Source organism: Acipenser ruthenus, chromosome 25 (assembly GCF_902713425.1).
Source record: "Acipenser ruthenus chromosome 25, fAciRut3.2 maternal haplotype, whole genome shotgun sequence".
NCBI lineage: Eukaryota > Metazoa > Chordata > Actinopteri > Acipenseriformes > Acipenseridae > Acipenser > Acipenser ruthenus.
The window spans coordinates 28,244,155-28,244,942 of NC_081213.1; the positions used below are offsets into that span (position 1 = coordinate 28,244,155).

The 788-nt window shown below is 55.3% G+C and overlaps 1 protein-coding gene across 1 annotated transcript in view; it reads left to right on the forward strand.

Moving 5' to 3' along the window:
- LOC117411777 (peregrin-like) overlaps positions 1–558 on the forward strand; it is a 14,686-nt gene extending 14,128 nt beyond the window's left edge. The window contains exon 17 of the mRNA XM_059000086.1: positions 305–558. Within this exon, the coding sequence (XP_058856069.1) occupies positions 305–488 (184 nt within the window). The 3' untranslated portion in view covers positions 489–558. The remainder of the gene's footprint in view (positions 1–304) is intronic.
- Positions 559–788: the final 230 nt, after the last annotated feature.

Sequence of the window (788 nt, forward strand, 5' to 3'; positions counted from 1 at the left end):
ATCTTTTTCAATGCCTTCAGTTGTCCTTGTTGTCATTGAATGTATTACTTCTAGTTTCTTTTAGTATTTCTAAATTTAATTTTGAGGTCCAACCATCATTGATTTTTGAAACCCAGGTATGAATGAACAGGGTTGGAAATAAGACTCCCATTGCATAGCCGTTTGACCCAGTCCTGGTTTTATTATGAGTTTAATATGATACATCTGAGCTTGTCAACCCGCAATCAACCTGGCCTGGGTCAAACTGCTGTTGAACCCTGATGAAGCTGTTTGCTGATTTCTTCTCGTTCTCCCCGTTCCGCAGGCAGTGGCTGCCGCGCACCAAGCTGGTTCCCCTGGGGGTTGACCAGGAGCTGGACAAGCTGAAGATGCTGGAGGGGAGGAAGAGCAACATCCGGAAATCTGTGCAGGTGGCTTACCACCGAGCCATGCAGCACCACAACAAAGTGCAGGGAGAGCAGAGCAGCGACTCGAGCGACACGGACTAGGGGAGGGGAGCCTGCACACATGGACGAGGGGAGGCGAGGGGAGCCTGCACACACGGGCGAGGGGAGGCGAGGGGAGCCTGCACACACGGACGAGGGGAGGGGAGGGGAGGGGAGGGGAGCCTGCACACACGGACGAGGGGAGGGGAGGGGAGCCTGCACACATGGGGAGGGGAGGGGAGCCTGCACACACGGACGAGGGCAGGGGAGGGGAGCCTGCACACACGGACGAGAGGAGGGGAGGGGAGGGGGTCTGTTTTTTTTAATCCCCAGCTTCACCGTGGCAACTATATTTCCAGGCTA